The sequence below is a fragment of the Mytilus edulis genome, chromosome 2, assembly GCF_963676685.1.
Source record: "Mytilus edulis chromosome 2, xbMytEdul2.2, whole genome shotgun sequence".
Lineage (NCBI taxonomy): Eukaryota > Metazoa > Mollusca > Bivalvia > Mytilida > Mytilidae > Mytilus > Mytilus edulis.
The window spans coordinates 62,276,523-62,294,525 of NC_092345.1; the positions used below are offsets into that span (position 1 = coordinate 62,276,523).

At 33.5% G+C, this 18,003-nt stretch overlaps 1 protein-coding gene across 2 annotated transcripts in view; it reads right to left on the reverse strand.

The window, feature by feature from the left end:
- Nucleotides 1-410: 410 nt before the first annotated feature.
- Nucleotides 411-18,003, reverse strand: part of LOC139512613 (mitochondrial-processing peptidase subunit alpha-like) — a 35,696-nt gene continuing 18,103 nt past the window's right edge. The window contains exons 7-12 of one of the 2 annotated variants that reach the window (XR_011662312.1): nt 11,730-12,011; nt 9,796-10,007; nt 8,975-9,065; nt 6,236-6,672; nt 4,391-6,045; nt 411-615 (exon numbers count right to left, since the gene is read on the reverse strand). Coding sequence is in view for 1 of the 2 variants with exons in the window: in XM_071300355.1 (XP_071156456.1) it covers nt 446-615; nt 4,391-4,535; nt 6,610-6,672; nt 8,975-9,065; nt 9,796-10,007; nt 11,730-12,011 (963 nt within the window). In the remaining variant the exon portion in view is untranslated. The remainder of the gene's footprint in view (nt 616-4,390; nt 6,046-6,235; nt 6,673-8,974; nt 9,066-9,795; nt 10,008-11,729; nt 12,012-18,003) is intronic. The other variant, XM_071300355.1, reaches the window with a different exon arrangement.

Below are 18,003 nucleotides of genomic sequence, written 5' to 3' on the forward strand. Positions count from 1 at the left end.
TTTACAATCTTTCAAGAACCATAACTCCTGAACAGTAAAGGTCAAAATCGTCATTATTGACGTTGACCTCTAATTTGACATCAGTAACAACATATAAAAATTTGAAAAGCTTTGGTTGAACAGTTCATGAGTAAATGCATGGACACGACTGGAAACACCATTTTTCAATCTTTCAAGAATAACTCCTGAACAGTAAAAGTCAAAATCGCCATTATTGAACTTGACCTTCATTTAGTTGTCAGTAACAACATATTAAAATTTTAAAAGCTTTGATTGAACGGTTCATGAGTTAATGCACGGACAACATTTGATTGCTGCCCGACCGACCGACCGCCGTACATCCCCAAATCAACAACCGACATTTTTGTCACAAAAATCCAGTTAAAAAGAGTAATAGTATCAACAAAAAATACACAAATTCTGAATTTATTTGATTCACACATAACTACAGTCCTAGAAATGAAAATCTAGAACGTTTTCCATTCTTGCCGAGCAATGTATTCTGAATGTTTTCATAGTCAGGTAAATTAGCTAATGATCCAAGAGCAGATAATGACAGTTTACTTGTTAACATCCTTTCAGCTACTCTCTGTACATCTTGTGGTGTTACTTTTCCTGAAAAACAAATATAAGAATGAATGTTTCCAGTGTAGACGGGATGTTTATTGATTAATTGCTTGCTGTTCTCTTCCTCCAGTAAGACCTTACGATACTGAGCAGCATATTAGTGTTCCTCATTTAAGGGCATCCGATACAGTTTCAAGGGAGTTAACTCTTGGCGTGACGTTAAGCGTTCGAATTCCCGCAAAACGTCACTTTTTGCGGGACGTAATGCGTGTAATGTTCCGTAATAAGAAACGTAATGTGGAATTTTTATGCTCCAATTTCTTCTCCAATTTCTGTTTCTTTCTCCCGCATGCTAATTTCTACGCCATTAATATTAGTGCATTCGATTCTAACAGGATAATAGTCTAATAACATTATAAGAAATAAAACAAATTACTGTTTCTTTGAGATCTTCAACAAAATATCGTATAGTGAGCAATCTCAAGACGACTGACCCTTTTGTTGCATGTCAATTATCATTTTTATTATCATTCATCATCAATGATTGACATTTTATTACATCACAAGAAACCAATGATATTTTAAAACTAATACGGAAAATGTAGGTAAACGCCGCTAATATAAACAATGACACAACTTTTATAAAAGAACAAAGTTCTTATTTCTTCAACGTTGCACGTATTTTATCTAACAAAAGGCAATAGCCAACAATATGTTTATACATCCGTAAATATTTTGACGGGACATTATGGTATACAAATGCCCGCGACGGTCCGTCTGTCCGTCGTAAACATGGTACAGCATATTATTCAAAATCATAAGACGACGGGCGTATCATGCGCTCGTAGCGCAACTGTTTATTTTGGGTTTTTTAAATATTTTTTATAAATATATTAGAGAAATGACGGAATGACAGTAAATACAATGCAATTTCCAATATAATCAATATTTCCGAATGGCATAACTCTTTTAAAGAATAGTTGATATGCAGTGATTTTCGAGCGTGTCTATACGATATCAGTTTTACAGAAAGTTAACAAGAATTGTACACTTGAAAAATGTGATTACCCAGAAGGACCGGAAGAACAGACAGAGGAATGGACGTGCGATATTTTATGTACGCGTTATACGGTGAAAAAAATAATTTATGTGCTACAATTTATGTACAAAAAAAGAAGTTCCGTTTGCAGGATAATGCTGAGTTCACACGTAATTCGAATTAATTCGATTCGCATTACATGCAACTAATTCGAATTAGTTTAATTCGCATTCAAAATGTTTTACGTACTAACGTAAATTCTAATTCGCGTTTAATTTGATTTACTGTCCAAACAACGTTAACTTTTAATTCATATCAACAAAACCGGATTTCTCAGTGATTAAAACGTGAATAAAAGGATTTAAAGGATTATTTGTAATGAAACAGCAGCCCAAAACAAAATAAATCTAGAGGTCAACATACGGTATGAAAAAATTCGTAAGGGTTCCACGGAACCCAATGTCTCGCCTACTTTTGCTGTTAATTGCAGACTCAACAAAAATGAGGAAAAACATCAATAAAAATTTCCCTCTCGATACTGTCGTTTGATTGAAAGAAGCTTCCAAGTTTGGTAAAAAATCCAGGATAGTTTATGAATCTAATAAATGTTTTATAAACTTTAACTGCAGACTGTATGCAATGTTAACTGGAAGAAAAACTAAGTCCATTTATAAGTAAAATACGGAAAAAGTGAATTTTTTTTTCACAAAATTTACTTCTGAATAATATCTTATGATCAGAAACAAGCTTATGTCTAAGTTTGGTAGAAATCCAGGATAGTTTAAGAACATTATAAAAATTTTAAAAACTTAAACCACAGAGTGAATGTTTTGTTTCTGGCCAAAAAAATAAGTCCATTTATAAGTAAAATACGGAAAAGTGGAAATTTATTTTTACAAAATTTTCTTCTTGATACTATCTTATGATCATAAACAAGCTTCTGTCCAAATCAAGGATAGTTTATGAAAGTTATTAAAATTTTAAAAACTTTAACCACAGAGTGAATGTAATGTTTCCTCGCAGAAAAACTAAGTCCATTTATAAGTAAAATACGGAAAAAATGGAATTTTATTTTTACAAAATTTACTTCTGGATACTTTCTTATGATCATAAACAAGCTTCTGTCCAAGTTTGGTAGAAATTCAGTATAGTTTAAGAAAGTTATCAAAATTTCAAAAACTTTAACCACAGAGTGAATATTTGTGGACGCCGCCGACGACGAGGCCGACGACGACGGAATGTAGGATCGCTTAGTCTCGCTTTTTCGACTAAAGTCGAAGGCTCGACAATAATATACGAGTGTGTACAGTAAATGTACCTGTATGCATGTCAAGTTCTAAATTGCCGAGTATTTAATTTTAAAAGCCGTAAAAATTATCAACAGTCCGTAATAACTTTTCTTGAGATGTTTATTTCACACTTAGACCACAAACAGAGAGAGGGATTTGTTATTCACATGATTTTATTTCCAGAAACAATATTACCAATTTATAGATAGTAATTTACACATCTCACAAGCAATATTTATACATCTGAAAAATGTCTCCGGTCATTTACAGAGATAACGTCGAAATTGTCTGCCAACGACGTCGTGCACTTTAGCGCTAACGTTGAGGTTGCAAAGGGGGGACGCATTTTTTAGGATAAATCGCGTTTATCATGGAATCAAGCACGGTGACCTATATTTGGGATTTGGGATTTGGAGAAAGAATGACAAAATGCAATTTATGCAGAAAAATCATAAAAATGACATTTTCAGAAACAGTTTATTTTTATTTTTTTAGGTTTAAAAAAATACCACTTTGAGCAGCTGGTCCGCAATGACAAGCAAGGCTTAAATAATTGTATAGTTATTCATGTAGTGATTTATTTTTTTCCTTTTTGTCACTTATCACAGCTTCAGATTGAACCCGATCTTAATAATTTACGACGAAACATATCTGCTCCAAATTTTTTTTAACATTGCCTAATTTTTTTTACAAAATTGCACAAATCCCCAATTTTTAGCCTCAATTTTCTCGAAAACAAGCACGGTGACCTATGTTTTATTTTGTGTTTTATTTTATATCTCGCCAAGACCTACAACATATTACAAATTTATAAAAATGACATTTAATCGAGAAACTGTATCAGATGCCCTTAAAGATTATTTTATCTTTAAGCTTCTCCCTTAATATTTTATATGATATTTGTCATAAAAGTCCCAAGTCTCGAGTCTGTTATTCAGTGGTTGTCATTTGCTGCTGTGTTACATATTTGCTTTTCTTTATTATTTTGTACATAAATTATGCTGTTAGTTTTCATTTTTTATTGTATTACATTTGTCATTTGGAGGCCTTTTATAGCAGACTATGTGGTTTGTGCTTTGCTCAGTATTGAAGGCTGTACGATGACCTATAGTTGTTACTTTCTGTGTTATTCAGTCTCTTGTGGAGAGTTTCCAATCATACCACATCAAATCAATATAAACAGAAAAGGCTTAGTTCATGGTTTGGAATTATAACCCCCGAAATTTAGTAGCAACTAGCAAATACACAATTTTATGTCATCAAGAAAAATCTGTATAACCTTGCTTGAAATCTGTCAAGGTGTTGTGGATTAACCAACTGATATACCCTTATGCATTTCTCATAATGACATTTAAAAAAAAAGGGGGGGATAATGCAGTTGTGAAAGTAGTTAACAAAGTCATGAATATTCATACAAGAAAAATGTAGTTTCTCTTTTAAGATTATACAATACTATATACAGTATATATGTAATTTAAAATAGCAATTATATTACCTATTAAATCGTAGAAATATTCTGGCTGCTTTCTGTGTCCACTAGATAATACTTGTCGTCCAACATCTTCAAATATGACAGGTCGAGATTCCAAATTCATTAACAACATAGACTGTAGTTGTGTCTTGGCTCTTTGTAGTTCTATCTGCTCATAGAAAAAACATAGGGTTGATCAAGTGTGAATAAATCATATAATGAACCTTCATTTATATGATGTCAGAATATTCCAATACTTGTGACCATTACTGTGCTTATGCTATAGGCATTGCCCTTTCACAATACCAAATAATTTAATTTTGGATGCGTCGTGCCTTCTGATTGGTTGATGGAGTTTTGTTTATAAGCTCATAGACATAATTTTGTTTTGTGATTGTGACATCATCAACGGTTTTTTATGATTTACTCCAATTTGAAATGGAATTTTGAATTAAATTATAAGGAATTACTGTAATATTTTTTTCTGTTTATTTGAGTGTGCACCACATTTTTTATGTTATTTCTTCATAGACAAAAAAATATTAGTCATTCCTTAATTGCCATAATATTTTACCAAAATTGCAGTTTGAATTCCTCTTTACAACTGATCAACTGGTAAAACAGTGTAGTAATCAACTTGTTGTCATTTATTGTTGTATCTCATATTTGTTAATCAATTTTTGTTTGATATAGTTTGATCTTGTATTGTACCATTGTCCCATGTTAGGGCAGGGTTGCCACATTCTGTATTTCACAAGTTAAGAGCCTGTAATTTGGTGGTTGTCGTTGGCTGCTGTATATCATATTTGCTTTTAATTCATTGTTTTGTACATATATCAATTCATTAGTTTTCATGTTTCAATTACATTTGTCGTTTAGGACCTTTATAGCAAACTTTGTGGTATGGTTTTTGCTCATTGTTGAATATCTTTTTGATATCTTTGCTATGTTTCTTTTCAGCTTGTTAAAATTTCTAACCAGTTCAACAGTTTGATTTGTTTAACAAATAGCAATTGGGTCAGTAATTTGAATAAAATGTAGTTAGATGAGAGAATCACTTATAATCAAATCCAGGTAAAGGAAGATAGGAGTTAAATCATTATTTCATGTGAAAATACTTAATTCTTAGGTATCAGATTACCTCCAATGGAATCTTATTGACCGCAGGATTTTACTTGACAAATTTTCAATGTTACATTTTTAATTCAAATTGATGTCTGTTTCATAGAAACATAGAAAACAGTTTAAAGACAAAAGTGTGAAAAAAGGCTAAATCATTACAATATGAATAAAAGTGAGGTGACTTAATGCAAATCAGGATTTAAAGGGGCAATTGTTTATATGAGGTATATAAAAAATCTAATATATTAATTTTGTTGCTCAATCATTAATGAAATGCAAAAAGTGAAATAATAATTCGCTTTTAGCAGCCAGTATGGTTCAATTTTGTCAAAATAAGCTAAAAAAACATTGATATAAATATGAATTATTCACTTGCAAGTGAATAGCGTTCTTTGTACCATATGATAAAGTAATATATCAAATTTGAAATGGGAAAAAAAAATGTTTGAATTTTTCCTTTAATTTTTGTACCCTCAAGCCTCCTTAAAATAAGAGCCAGCCACATTTTATCTAAATGATTTAGGCCATAAAAAAGAATAGGTTTGTTTGCCCAAACCCTACCTACCCAGAAAAAAGCTGCCTACTCAAATTCTTTTATTGTCCTGATTTGAAGAAGTTTTTTTTTTTTAATCAGATAGGCATGAAGACTAATAAACATCTGATACGTAGATTTCCTTTAAAAAAAAAGAAAAGAAAATCCCTAATTACCTACCCGCTGTCACAACCTTGGGTAGGGTTTGGGCAAACCAAAATATTTTTAATTGTGGCCTTACATGAAGCTGCACCTGTGTTGGTTTGTCTCATCTATCATGGAAATTCTTTTTCTCTGCTAAACCACCACATGTTAAAAGCATAATTTTGCATAAATTGTAAATCATTAATGGTGGAAAACTTTAATAAGTCATGGGTCAAACATGTCAAAGTTAGGGATATATGACAAATCACAATGAGTGTTATACAACCTTTATACATATACTGTACACAGATTATAGCAGCAGATAACTGCTAGCAGGCTTTATATTTCTGTTCCTAGTTTATTTCGTGTCCTCTGTTATCTTGTTAATAGTTTTATAGGTGTCTTACTTCTTTATGGTTGTGATGAATGCATTGTTTGCACTTACCTTATCTACAAATGATGTGGTATTTAATAATTCTCTGACAATAACTTCAACCAGATCAGATAACTGAAAAATACATCAATAACATTATCACAGCAATACTTAAAACATAAAAATAAGAAGATGTAGTATGATTGCCAATGATTAAAACTTAATCATAAAAATGTAGAGGGATAGCTATATAAACCCCATCAGCACTATAAATTTTTAAATAGTTTTACACGGAATATTGTCAACAGACCAAAAAAACTTAGTATTGTTAAAAACAATCTTGAAAATGAGGTTGAGGTCAGGTTTATGAAAGGCTGACAAATGCTCCTTATAATGATTCTAATAAATAAACAGAGTTGACCTATAACTTAAGGTGGATTTGGGGCCAGGGTCTTAATTGGCATCCATACAATTTTATAATAATTTGTCAAAATGTAGTTTTTTATCGTGTCAGATTTTGTATAGATTATGCAAGAAAAATACATTTTTTGTTTCTGATTAAATGTGAGAAGATAGCTCTTATAATATGTTTCCAGAAAAGAAAAAAAGGGGGTCACCAGACTTGTTTTCTTGCTACATATTGAAATCAGTAACTTCACAACACATTCTTTAATAAAAATTAATTTATCTGAATTATCTCCCCTACTGAGTTATCTCACCTTATGTGGTTAAATTAAAAAAAAAATAAGTGTTTTTTTAGAAAGCACAGCTGAAAATATGATAAAACATAGAGTGGGGTGCTCATTTTGTCCATATCTTTCCATGTTTTCTTCAGTTTATGTTCAGGTCTTTACATTTTTGAAGTATACTGATATTTCTATATGAAGATAACTTCAAATGCAAAATATTCTTAGCTTTAAAACGTGTTTGTTTTGAGAAAAATCATTTGAAATGCTGGATTAAAGGGTGTTTGAAATTTCCTGATGTTTTGTCAACAGGGGACACATATTCGCCGTTGTTACACATCTATTTAAAACCAAATAACTGCATCTTTAAACAATATTTATCAAATAAATTTCATTATAGATGAATAGCAGACATTTGAAAGGTGTAATAAAAAAAAAATTTAGGGCAATCAGTCAAAGAATTACTAAAGAAATACCTCTTTGAAATCGTTTTTATCATTCAGGAAATTGGCTGAAAATCGTTGTTCGTTTTACGGTCCTTTGTGGTAAGTGCTGAAATTTGGTCTCATTTTCAAAAATAATCATATTTGTTATAAAAATATAATTTCCCGGCATATTTCTTCAATTTCAACCATCCTTTGAAGTTTTAACACCTCAAAATCATAAAACGGCGAAATTGTGTCCACGGCGAATATGAGCGCCCCACTCTATATTTTTCTATATTAACCTGAAAAAGTCTTACTTATAAATTACATAGTACTCTCAAAATTGACACATTTCATTTAGGATCTAGACCAATGTTATCTGCAAACTTCAAAATACAAGATGGAGCAAGAAAACCCCAGCCACCTTAAAGTTTTAAAGAACTAGAGGCTCTTAAGAGCCTGAGTCGCTCACCTTGGTCTATGTGCATATAAACAAAAGACACAGATGGATAAACAACAAAATTGTGTGTTGGTGATGGTGATTTGTTTGTAGATCTTACTTTACTGAACATTCTTGCTACTTACAATTATTTCTATCTATTGTGAACTTTGCCCATTAGTTACAGAGGATAATATTTTGTTAAAATTTTATTGTAAAGGGAAATAACTCCTTAAGGGGTCTACTGACCAACTTGGTCATGTTGGCTTTAATATTTGTAGATCTTACTTTGATGAACATTAATGCTGTTCACAGTTTATCTCTATCTATAATAATATTCAAGATAATAACAAAAAGCGGCAAAATTTCCTTAAAATTACCAATTCAGGGGCAGCAACCCAACAAACGGTTGTCAGATTTGTCTGAAAATTTCAGGGCAGATAGATCTTGACTTGATTAACAATTTAACTTATGTCAGATTTGCTCTGAATGCTTTTGTTTCAGAGTTATAAGCCAAAATCTACATTTTACCCCCTATGTTCTACTTTTAGCCATAGCGGCCAGCTTGGTGGGTTGGCTGGGTCACCGGACACACTTTTTAAACAAAATACCCCAATTATGGTTGTGGCCAAGTTTGGTGAAATTTGGCCCAGTAGTTTCAGAGAAGAATTTTGTAAAAGTTAACGACGACATTAGACAGACGATGACCGACACCAAGTGATGAGAAAAGCTCACTTGGCCTTTTAGGCCAGGTTAGCTAAAAAGGCATAATGCAATATACACAGTCAAGGAGCTGTATTGTTGTCAAAAATGTATCAGCTTGAGTTAATTTTGTACAACTGTTGTTTTTGAAAGGATGATCAAGAGGATCTCTGAATCATTCTTACCTGGTCAGGATGTGAACTTGCATGAATACAAAATAATCCACTGTCATCATAGGCATGGTTATAACATGTGGCATTATGTATCCAATGGAATCTGCAAAAAATAAAACCAGAGTTGTCATTGAAATTTGGCAGAACACATGAAGGCTAACAAATGTTATGGTAAGTATTGTTTTTTGTATAGAGCAATGGAAGTTGGTTCTTAATATTGAAGACTTGATCTCTTTAATATGCCACTAGTCTGTATGCCTATGAGTGACACCACCCCATATGAGATTTACTGACCATGTATATCATATCAGGTCACTAGCACAATGTGTAACTAATAATATTTGGATTAAAATTTGGCAATATGCATTATATGGAATCTGTGAAAATTAAAATATGGTTTCTATTTTTCACTCCTAAATATGTACCTTTACATAAGAAGCACAATGACTGTACCAAGTTGTGATTTAGTCTTACATAGTCAGTCTAGTACAAAACAGGATTGATATTCTTATCACATTCACATGCTCTTGTCCTGAATGCGCATTTAATTTGTCACTAGATGCAAAACAGCCATCAATCATCATTCTCATACTGACAAATGGGTCAGTAGCTTTACACCATAGGTTATTTGGACTATAAAACCATGGTTCATCTTTTAGTCATGGCCATCTGATTGATGTACTTACTGGCATTGGAAAGCCCTCAGTAAACATGGTAAATGCCATCTTTTATCACTATATATATATATACATGATACAGGTTGTTATCTCTTTGACACATTCCCCTTTTCCATTCTCAATTTCATGAGTTTTGACCAGACATTTGTTACTTACCTGTTTAATACATTAAGATATAATCTTGTATACATTCCCTTTCCAGGACCCCCAGCAGAGAATGATCCACCACCGCCCATCATCATATTAAGTACACAAAAACTGATGAAATCATCATCTTTGTGCGAACAACTTTCCAGACCAATAACAATGTGTGCTAGTTCTGGCATTGGTGTTGGTCCTAAACTGACATTTGACAAATCTTTCTCAATCTGAAATGCATATATGAGTACATTTGTAATTATATTTTCTTAAGTACAGTAGTTTTTTGTGAGTACAAATGTATATATATTTTCCAATTTTTTAGTTGTTATTTCATGGTACAATGTACTTTGGTCTGAATTTCCAACTTGTTAGGCTTAAATTAAAATATTGTTTGTTTGCCCTTTACTGACCGACCCTATAAATTCGTTTCGCCTGAAAATCTTTTATTTGTATTTACCAGCATGATTTTATTTTATTTTATTTTTTCGTTCCTACCAAAAATCTTATATTTGTATTTCCCGCTCAAAACTTTTTTACCGAAATCCTCAGGTTTTATCTTTTACGTATAAGGTCTTGTCCGTTTGATATTACTTGAGCATTTGACATGAAAACTTGCATTTAGAGTTTCAAAGCATTTGTTTGAAATCGATGTTGAAAGCTTTGAAATAATGATAATATGACGAAAGTTACTCTTGTGTCTTTTTACTTGAAAAGCAAGGTTCGATCAAAAAAAGTTCGTCCAAAATTATCAACGTGTGTACAAAATATTTTGTAAACGGATGTTGTATTCTATATAGGGACGTTGATCTGTAGATCAGGATGATTAAGTTAACTATGCCTTCGACCAGCATTAATATATAATCTTTATCTGACATGAACCAAAGGTCTGTAAAATGGACAATATTTGGCAGTAAAATTGCTAGTTTTTCCATACAGATCATTTATAAATGCAATGTAAAATGCATGACAATTGAGTTTCAAGTCTTGTAGCATTTTTATTGGAAACACAGGCACACATGAAAATTGAAACACTCTAGGGACTTTTTCTACAAGTAGTGTATGTCTGCCCGGACATATTTTACCAGGATAAAGTTATCTCTTACAGAAAACTTTTAGGTCGAGGTAAGCGTACACAGTACGTAGTACAGAATATAAGTGAATGTTAAAACTCTTAAAAGTTCCAGGCATATAAACGTTGAAAATATGCTGCAAAGCCCTATACAATTATTTTGATATTTGAAAACAAAATAGGAGTGCATATGAATTAACTTCACATTCTACATGATGACTTCTTTTCAAAACTTCCTAGGACTATAATACTATTAGTCCCTGACTCCCAGAAACTTATTACCAAAAGCATACTCATATGATACTTAAGCAAAAGTAATACAAACAAAAATGACATCATGCAGACTTTGTTTCTATAAAATAAAATATTTTACCTACCTGCCTACCCTAAAAATGTACGGAGCTAAGTTATTTTTTGGAAATGAAAAATAAAATATTTTACATACCTACCTACCCTGTTTCAAAACATAGGGTCAGAAAAGGGCAAACAAACAATATTTTAATTTAGGCCTTATCATCAATTATATTTCAGTTGGTTGTGTAATCTATTGCCCAAACAGCAACTACAGATCTATCCTCCATAATTACATATACGAAACCATGTTTTCCAAATTTGATAATTTGTAATACTAAACAGTGCAAGTTAATATTTTGGTCAATAATTGAAATAACTATGTGACATTGACTATGTAAGAAATTGATGTTACTTGCCTTATAAATACTACTGGTTTCTTATACTACTAATTATGATTCATGAATTATGTGGAGAATGTGATAACAAACAAACAATTTTTATATACAAGCAAGTACTGAAATCTCTTCCATGAAAGATATATTTAATTCTGGTTCTAATATTCTCTGCCTCCCAACTGACTACTCACCAAAGCTTTTCCACCAGTGTACTGTGCCAAGGAATTATCAACAGACATTTTTTTATCTACTAAGTTCTCTTGTTCTAACCATATTGGTTTGTAATTTTTCACAAAATGTTCTTTAGCTAATTCCACCATTTGTTCATGATCCATCCCAACACCAGCTAGTACCATCCTTTCTGGTGTATGATAATTCTTCATATATGTGTATAAAATATTTTTTTCTATTTTATCAATGTTTTCTGGAGGACATCTGTGTGGTAATCCTAATGTATTACCTCTGTAAGCTGCCTGAATATATAAATATAACATGTAACTTAGTAATATGCGAATTATTTGTAGAAGATATATAGATTCAACTACTGCAACAAGTGTGTTACAATTTTTCTCCACTGGAGACAGTTTAATTTCAATATTTAAAGTGTGAGGCTTGCTGAGCTCTTTAAAAAGTTCAAAATTTTACTGTTACAGTGGAGAAATGAATTTATACAAGAATAACAGTGTTGACATCTGTTTCTCTAATGATTGTATCCTTCTTTTTCAAATCTTCTTCAAATGTGACATCATCCCAGTGCAGCTTGAAAGGATTACAAAAAAATTACTATCATTGGTAATATAAAGGTACTAAAAAAGTCTCTTTATTCATTTCAAAGTTTATAAAAGTATTATACAGTAAAAACCTGTATAAACAGGACTATGAAAAAGGGCCAGTTTGAACAGTGAGCGTGTTTATTCAGGTTTCCGTTTTGACTGGAAGAAAATGACTTGTGACATCCGAAATATTGCATGTAAAAGTTCTGTCAGATTGTAAACTACAAAAAATGTATAGACTGACAAATTAAAATACAAAACACAATAACTTAATAACTTTGTATAATCGTTGTTTTGAATCTCCATATTTATTGGCTGTAAAAATTTCAGAAACTGGGTGTGCCTAGAATTTAACAGAAATAATATTTCAACTGTGTTTTGCATATCCTCGTATGTGAAATAGACCTCGGTAGCATCAGTCTCCAACTTGTCAATTTCACTTTCACTTTGTTTTTCATTTGCATCACAATACTCACGTTGTTTGGATTGTAACACAAGAGATTCGTTTTACTTACATGATCGTTAATTTCCAACGTTAGTATGGCCGATTTGAAAGCCAGAATATTATCAAATGAAATTTCATCACGATCGAAACATTGTTGTACAGTTTACATTAAAATTGGGAATGGAAATGGGGAATGTGTCAAAGAGACAACAACCCGACCGTAGAAAAAACAGCAGAAAGTCACCAACATGTCTTCAATGTAGCGAGAAATTCCCGCACCCAGAGGCGTCCCTCAGCTGGCCCCTAAACAAATATATACTAGTTCAGTGATAATGAACGCCATACTAATTTCCAAATTGTACACAAGAAACTAAAATTAAAACAAGAAGTAATTGTAACAGGATGCTGTTACGAAGTCTCCCAAACAAAGCTCCCATAACTCGCCATTCATATGGTCCCATGTTCATTTGATTTGATTTTTTGTCCCATACAAGAATATATATGGTTTAGGGGTGGGGACATTGATCGTTTACAAGTTTTCAAACAAGAGGGGGTGGGGTGACCCCCTCGGGACTTCCCTTCTATATCATTTCATTTGTTTTATTGTCCCCTACAAGAATATATATGGTTTAGGGGTGGGGATCTGGACTGTTTACAAGATAATAGCACATTCTCAAATTGAACAGGGTGGGGGCGACCCCCCGGAACTTCCCTTTAATTTCATTTGATTAGCCTTATTGTCCCATACAAGAATATATATGGTTTAGGGGTGGGGATGTTGACCCTTTACAAATTTTCAAACAAGAGGGGGTGGGGTAACCCCCTAGGGACTTCCCTTTTATTTCATTTTATTTGTTTTATTGTCCCTTACAAGAATATATATGGTTTAGTGGTGGGGATGTTGACCGTTTACAAGTAAGACGGGGTGGGGGTGACCACCTCGGGACTTTTCTGTTATTTCATTTCATTTGTTTTATTGTCCCCTACAAGATTATAGATGGTTTAGGGGTGGGGATGTTGACCGTTTACAAGTTTTCAAACAAGAGGGGGTGGGGTGACTCCCTTGGGACTTCCCTTTTATTTCATTTCATTTGTTTTATTGTCCCCTACAAGAATATATATGGTTTAGGGGTGGGGATCTGGACCGTTTACAAGATAATAGTACATTCTCAAATTGAACGGGGTGGGTGTGACCCCCAGGAACTTCCATTTAATTTCATTTGATTAGTTTTATTGTCTCATACAAGAATAGATATGGTTTAGGGGTGGGGATGTTGACCGTTTACAAGTTTTCAAACAAGAGGGGGTGGGGTGAGCCCCTAGGGACATCACTTTTATTTCATTTCATTTGTTTTATTGTCCCCTACAAGAATATATATGGTTTAGGGGTGGGGATCTGGATTGTTTACAAGATTATAGCACATTCTCAAATTGAACGGGGTGGGGATGACCCCCGGGGACTTCCTTTTAATTTCATTTGATTTGTTTTATCGTCCCATTCAAGAATATATATGGTTTAGGGGTGGGGATCTGGACCGTTTACAAGATAAAAGCATATTCTCAAATTGAAGGGGGTGGGGATGACCCCCCAGGGACTCCCCCTATATTTCATGTGATTTGTTTTATTGTCCTATAATCATTTCTGAAGACTGCATGTATCTATCACTTAGTTTTCAAGTTATATTCATTTGAAAATTTTAAAAAATAAAATCCCATAGGGTTCTATAGTAAACCCCTCCCTCCTTTCTACCCCCCAAAAAACCCCTTAATAGACCCCAATGCACAAACGAAACATTGATGGCTCACCTAGACATGTTAGTCTAACATATTGTAAAATCCTAAGTAAATCTGACAAGCCGTTTAGGAGAACCGCTGCGGACAAGTTCATTTTTAAAGTGGCGGAAGAAGAGGAAGAAGCGGAAGAATAATAAAAATAACTAGATTTGCCATTGCAAGCAATAGCGGATGGCACCCTTCCCCCATTGCCAGGCGAGCGGCAGCAAACTAGAAGATTCCAAAGTCAAAGAGTACATCTACACATTCAAATTATCATTTTTGTAAAGTTTAATGAAGTTTGGATCATTTTGAAATTTTTGACATTTTTGATGTTTCCATGGTTACGTCGGCCATTTTGAAAATTCCATCTTCAAAAGTCAACTCTGCTTATGCCAATGACCATTTGTGTAAAGTTTAATCCAGTTTGCACCATTTTTATTTTTTTTGAATTTTTTTGACCTTTTAGCATTGTTTCCATGGCAACAACAGCTATTTTGGAAATTCCAACTGCAAATGCCACATCTTCCAATGTTGCTCATCGTTACTGTGAAGTTTCATGAAGTTTGGAGCATTTTGATATTTTTGAAATTTTTGGTGTGGTTCCCATGGCAACACAGTAGTTCCAATGAGTGCCAAAATCATCCAACACCTGTGTATAGTGGCCACCTACATGGTATTAAAATATAATGATTCTTAGCTCAAACATATTCAAACAGTTCACCAAAACCTAAAACTGTATTTTTTCACATTTGTTCCGTTTCCATGGAAACGGTAGCCATCTTGGACCATTCCATAGCAAGATGCACAACTTCATATGGGGGTCGTCATTATAGTAGAGTTCCATCAACATTGACCCATTTGATTCCGAGAACTAGCGTGGACAAAATGTGTGGAAGAAGATTAATAAAAATAATAAGAAAAAAAACTAGATTTGTAATTGCTAGCAATAACGGATGGCACCCTTCCCCTATTGCCAGGTGAGCGGCAGCCATTTTGAAAATTCCAAAGTCAAAAAGCGTATCTACAAATGTTTATCAACATTGTTGTAAAATTTCATAAAGTTTAGAGCAATTTGAAACTTTTGAAATTTTTGCTGTTTCCATGGTAACGGTTACCAATTCCAAAATTCCAAAGACAGGTGCCACTTTGAAACATGCCATGTTACATATCCATGTAGTGTGATTGAGTTTGACCTTCCCAGTTAACGGAGTATATGCTACTTTAAGGTTTTCCCATAGGGTTTAATGCTAAATGTATTTAGTTTCCATGGCAATCTAGTAGTTCCAAAGCTTCTCAAAATCCCCTAAAACTTGTATATAGTGGACACTAATAATATATAAAAATTAGGTGATTCTATGTTCATGCATACTCAAATTATTCACCAAAAACAAAGATTTTATTTTTCACATTTGTTCTGTTTCCATGGTAACGGTGGCCATCTTGAAAATGCCATACCCCGATTGCAAATCTGCACATGCTGGTTAACATTATGGTATAGTTCCATAACATTTGGTTCATCCAATTCCAAGATATAAGCTGGACAAAAAAAGTGGAAGAAAAATAATAAGAAAACTAGATTTGTAATTGCTAGCAATAACGGATGGCACCCTCGTCCCCCCATTGCCAGGCGAGCGGCAGCCATTTTTGGAAATTCCAAAGTCAAAGAAGGCATCTACCCTTGCAAGTTATCATTTTTGCAAAATTTCATTAAGTTTGAAGCATTTTGAAATTTTGGACAATTTTGCTGTTTCCATGGTTACGGCGGCCATTTTGGAAATTCCAACTTCAAAATGCAACTCCGCACATGTCAGTCACTATTCCTGTAAAGTTTCATCCAGTTTGCAGCACTTAATTTTTTTTGGAAATTTTGAACGTTTGTGCTGCAACCATGGTTACAGTAGATATTTCCAAAATTCTAAAAGCGTACATCTCATTGCCACATGTCATGTTATATATCAATACAGTTTCATTGACTTTGGTGCAGTACTCTCTGAGAAAATGCTGATTTTATGCATTTTTCCATAGGGTCAATGCAAAACTTGGCCCCAGTTTCCATGACAACGGCGGCCATTTTGAACTATCCATATATTGTCTTGACATCTTGGCATACTGGAGAACATTTTCATAAAGTTTCATCCAGTTGGATCTTATAACGAAAGAGTTAGAATTTTTGATATTTTAGCTGTTTCCATGGTAACGGCAGCCATTTTGAAAATTCCAAAGTCAAACTGGAAATCAGCACATGCCAGTTAACATTCCTGTGGAGTTTCTTCCAGTTTGGACCACTTTGATTTTTTTCGCATTTGTGCTGTTTCCATGGAAACGGCGGCCATCTTTTACCATTCCATAGCAAGGTGCACAACTTCAAATGGGGTTCCTCATTATAGTTGAGTTCCATAAACATTGGTCCGTTCAATTCTGTGAACTCGCGCGGACAAAATGTGTGGAAGAAAAATAAAAATAACTAGATTTGTAATTGCTAGCAATAACGGATGGCACCCTTCCCCCATTGCCAGGCGAGTGGCAGCCATTTTGAAAATTTCAAAGTCAAAGAGCGCTTTTACACATGTTTTTTAACATTGTTGTAAAATTTCAACTCGTTTGGAGCATTTTGAATTTTTTGAAATTTTTGCTGTTTCCATGGTAACAGTTACCATTTCCAAAATTCCAAAGACAGGTGCCACATTGGTACATGCCATGTTACATATCTATAAAGTTTCATTGGGATTGATGCTATATTCTTTAAGAAAATGTAGCTTTTATGTGTTTTCCCATACGGTCAATGTTAAACTTTCGCCCTGTTTCCATGACAATGGCGGCCATTTTGGAACCTCTTGATATTGCATGCACATCTAGGCATATCAGGTAACACTTCCACAAAGTTTCATCCACTTGGGTCTTATAATGAAGAATTTGGAATTTTGAAATTTTTTCACATTTTTGCAGTTTCCATGGAAACGGCAGCCATCTTGAACCCTTCCATGGTGCCTGCAACTCTTAACCTAAGGGTCCTTAATATAATAGAGTTCGGTCAACTTTGGTCCATTGGATATCGAGAAATCTCCTGGACAAAATGTGTGGAAGAAAAATAATAAAAATAATAATAAGAAAAAAAAAAGAAACGTAGAATAACAATACGTCACCCCAACTCCGTTGAGGGTGCCATAACTAGAATTGCTATTGCAAGCAATAGCGGATGTCACCCTTCCCCCAATTGCCACTAAGCGGCAGCCATCTCAAAATCGTTTAACAGTGAATGCACATATATGCATGGCAATACATCTTTCTGTAAATTTTCAGTACATTGAGAGCATTCTAAAAAATTTCACAATTCTCCTGTTTCCATGGCAACGGCAGCCATTTTGAAAATTTTGAAGTCATAAGTCTCATCTTTACTTGCCAGTTAACAATAATATCAAGTTTCATTAAGTTCAAAGCATTTAGAGAATTTTTGACTTTTTTGCAGTTTCC